The 3,897-nt window shown below is 50.1% G+C and overlaps 1 protein-coding gene across 1 annotated transcript; it reads right to left on the bottom strand.

Moving 5' to 3' along the window:
* Window positions 1-251: 251 nt before the first annotated feature.
* Window positions 252-3,553, bottom strand: CCN2 (cellular communication network factor 2). Its single transcript, XM_036903776.2, has 5 exons — window positions 3,152-3,553; window positions 2,790-3,012; window positions 2,291-2,542; window positions 1,978-2,189; window positions 252-1,603 (listed from the first exon to the last, which is right to left on the bottom strand). Exons 1-5 carry the CDS (start codon window positions 3,491-3,493, stop codon window positions 1,307-1,309), a joined length of 1,326 nt encoding a protein of 441 aa, XP_036759671.2. The 5' UTR covers window positions 3,494-3,553; the 3' UTR covers window positions 252-1,306.
* Between the last annotated feature and the right edge of the window lie 344 nt (window positions 3,554-3,897).

Raw genomic sequence — 3,897 nt, 5'->3', positions numbered from 1 at the left:
GAGAGAATTGAAATAGTGTTTTATTAAGTGCTGAAAGATAACAATGTCTGTATGCCTTCAAGTTAGTGACCCTTGATTCAGTGTGAAATGTTTATGTAAAAATTCTATTGAAGTGACTAGCCAGGTTAGTAGTATATATAACAAAAGATGTTTAGCAAATTATAGGTGAATTGATTTAAGACAAACAGCAGCTTCGCATTTATACTCAGGAAAATTCAGATGTTGAGAAGAATAAATGAATAACCAGGCCCTTTATAGAAAAAATATATACTTTATTTTCAACCAGAAAGGTGCAAACATGTAACTTTTGGTCACATTCTCAACAAATAAACTGTCCAAAAAACAGTCATAGTCAAAGTAGAAACAAATGCTTCCAGGTGGAAAAACCAATCAGCTATTTAGAGTCACTCATTTTTTAAGAAAGGCCATTTGTTCATTAAAAATGAGGCTATCACATTTCCAGCCTACAAATCAGACTTCCAAGAAAACTAACTGCTGCCTCGCTTTCAGCAAACAGTCTTTTTTGAGGGAGTGCCACTCTGAGCAGAATTTCCATTTGAATGTCCACTTCATGCTTTGAATTATCAGACAAGCTTTACGTCTTACCTATGGTGTTTGAAATTGAGGCTAACATTTGAAATATCAAAGCATTAAAAAACATAAAGGCACAAACAACTTTAAATTAACTTAGATAACTGTACAAATATATATATATATACACATAATATTTACATTATCAATAAAAAAAAACTGGCTTGTTACAGGCAAATTAGCTTGCCACAAGCTGTCCAGTCTAATAGGATTCTGATTCCTGAACAGTGCCATTTGAATCAGAATGTCAGAGCTGAATCTGCTGTTCTGACGTATAGAACCTGATACAGCCTCACGATGGCTAGAGAATGCACATCCTAGCTGTTGCTGGAGATACAGGCAGGTCAGTGAGCTTGCTAAAATTTTCTTTCTCAATTACACTCCAAATAGCAGGCACATTACTACTTTAAGATGGCAAGCCTTTCTACTGGTACCCTCCCACTGCTCCTAAAGCCACACCTTAGTATACATTCTGGTGCTATGCACTAATAGAGTCCCATGGTCAAGTCTTTCTTTAAACCAGTGTCTGGGGTTAATAACTATTAGTTTGAATGTCACATGGCACAGTATTTTGAATTTGGTGACAATTGTTCTTTTTCCCCAGTTAGAAAAACAGATTTAAATATCTTGTACTACTCCAATCACATTTACACAAAAATGAGATGTGAATCATCAAGTTACAGCCTAAGGAGTTAATGGCTCTCGCTCTCTGGCTTTATGCCATGTCTCCATACATCTTCTTGTAGTACAGTGACTCAAAGATGTCATTGTCTCCAGGACAGTTGTAATGGCAGGCACAGGTCTTGATGAACATCATGCTCTTCTTCATGACCTCGCCATCAGGGCACTTGAACTCCACGGGGAGAGTGGTGGTTCTGTGGGGGGTGCAGCACCGGCCATCTGTGCACACCCCGCAGAACTTGGCACGGTAAGTCTTGACACTGGTGCAGCCAGAAAGCTCAAACTTGACAGGCTTGGAGATTTTAGGGGTACGGATGCACTTTTTACCTTTCTGAGAAAGACAGGAGAGAAGAGACAAATCAATGACTCTACAAGGGGAGTGGCTTTCTTCAAACTCTGTGTGTTCTAGTCTGAGGCTATCTGACTTCTGTTTAATTTTAAGGAGAGGAAGTCTGAGTCTCATTTGCCAGTTTACCAAAAACAGACAGCCTCTCTTGGGATGTCTTGAATTAACTAGCAATGTGGAGGGTTTTGTAGTGGAAAGCTGGTGGGTCATATTACACAACACCTCATTCCAGCAAAACAGCTCAATGGTCAGATATTTCTGGAGATAAAGGGTCTTTAAGAACTAGGGCTGTGAGACCTAACTTTGATTCTATCTACTATCGTTCCATGAAAATTAGGTACTAGGAGCATAACATGTACCTTGATGTTCTCCTCCAGGTCAGCTTCGCAAGGCCTGACCATGCACAGGCGGCTCTGCTTCTCCAGCCTGCAGAAGGCGTTGTCATTGGTCACCCGGGTGGAGATGCCCATCCCACAGGTCTTGGAACAGGCACTCCACTCTGTGGTCTGGACCAAGCAGTTGGCCCGAATCATAGTTGGGTCTGGGCCAAACGTGTCTTCCAGCCGGTATGCTGTGAAAGCAGAGCACACAAACACAAAGTAAGACGACGCAAGGCTGAGATATTTCCCCCCTTCCCAAGGCAAAGCTCACTTAGAGGGAGGCTCGACTCACCTGCGAGGGCAGGGCCAACCACAGTGTGGTCCTTGGGCTCATCGCACACCCACTCCTCACAGCATTTCCCGGGCAGCTTGACCCTCCGAGGGAAGGGGCAGTCAGGGCTGGGCAGGCGAACATCCATGCTGCACAGGGGCACGCAGCCCACTGCCCCGTCCAGGCAAGTGCATTGGTATTTGCAGCTGCTCTGGAAGGACTCTCCGCTCCGGTACACCGTCCCTCCGAAGACGCAGGGGGCACCATCTTTGGCTGAAGGAGAGGAAGGGAAAAGGGTTTTAACGCAAGGGTGAGGCAGCAGTCTCCGGCCCTCTAACAGTCGGGGATGCGAGTTGGAAGCAGGACTCCAGGGGGCGGGCTGGACACAGCGGAGCTTTAAAGAACTCAACTGCAGGGGCTGATTTTCTGGAGGGCGAGGTGGGAGTGAGGGAGGAGGTGGCCGGTCACCCAGGGGTGGTGGAGGCGGAGGCAGAGGCGGCAGCGCGGGGCGAGGTCTTACCGGTGCACACGCCGATCTTGCGGTTGGCTGGAGAGCCGAAGTCGCAGAAGAGGCCCTTGTGCGGGTCGCAGGGGTCGCGCTCGGTGCACAGCTCGCCCAGCTGCTTGGCGCACACCCGGCAGCAGCCGCAGCCGTCCAGCACGAGGCTGACGCCGGCCGGGCACCGCGGCGCCGGCGCGGCCGCACACTGGCACCGGCCGCTGCAGTCCTGGCCGGAGGAGGGCTGCGGAAGGAGGCGGCGGTCAGCCGGGAGCACGCCCCTCGGCGCCGCCGGGCCCTCCCCTTCCCGCCGAGTCCCTCCCTACCCGAGTCCCTCGGTGCTCCCCGGGCGCCGGCCGCCGCGGGGGTCTCCGCACGCTTACCCGGCTGCAGAGGGCGAGCAGGAGCACGAAGGCGAAGCGGACGGCGGACATGGTCGGGGCGCTGCGGGCGGCGGGTGGGGCGCGGACGGCCGGGCGCTGAGACGCGAGTTCGGACCGACTGGGGCCTGGACGCGGCGGACTGTGCTCTGGCGCTGTCGGCCGGGGCGGCTGCCGTCGGGCTGGAGGCGGTCGGTCGCCTGCGTTTGGAGTTGCACTGGCTGCCTCCTCTCTGCGGGAAGAGTTGTTGTGTGAGGCTGGGGCGGGCGGCCCCAGGCTTTTATACGCTCCGGGCGGCCCCGGCTCGCCAATGAGCTGAATGGAGTCCCACACAAACAGGGACATTCCTCGCGTTCCTGCCCGCCTTCCTGCCTCATCAACTCGCACCGGATTGATCCTGACCCCTTGACACTCAGCATTCCTCCGTCTGAAAAAGCTGGCACACTCCAGCTCACCAAAAAAAAAAAAAAAAAAAAATAGAGGCTCAGTATTTCCAGCACCAAGTAGGATTTTTTTTTCCTTTGCTTCTTCGCACCACTGCTGATTTATATCATTTAAAAACACATCGGCAGTTATTTATTTCTTTTATGCCCCTCACTTCTGTTTCTAATAGCTGGCCCTGTTCTACCCAGTGACATAAATTCTTTTAGGAGGGAGGTAACTGAAGAGGCTAACAGCAGGGGTTCCTAAAAAATTCGAAAAGGTTTCCTTTCTATTATTTGTAGTGATTTTAATTTTAGAGGCTGTCT

This window comes from Manis pentadactyla, chromosome 12 (genome assembly GCF_030020395.1).
Source record: "Manis pentadactyla isolate mManPen7 chromosome 12, mManPen7.hap1, whole genome shotgun sequence".
Taxonomy (NCBI): Eukaryota; Metazoa; Chordata; class Mammalia; order Pholidota; family Manidae; genus Manis; species Manis pentadactyla.
This window is presented reverse-complemented; position numbering and strand designations above follow the sequence as displayed.

Bases quoted from the DNA above. Each gene is read 5' to 3' on its own strand.
- CCN2 (XM_036903776.2), bottom strand. From the start codon at position 3,493: ATGTCCCTGTTTGTGTGGGACTCCATTCAGCTCATTGGCGAGCCGGGG. The intron at 3,013-3,151 runs GTAAGCGTGCGG...CTCCTTCCGCAG, and splicing joins TGCTCGCCCTCTGCAGCCGG to CCCTCCTCCGGCCAGGACTG. The intron at 2,190-2,290 runs GTGAGTCGAGCC...CTGCTTTCACAG, and splicing joins GGTTGGCCCTGCCCTCGCAG to CATACCGGCTGGAAGACACG.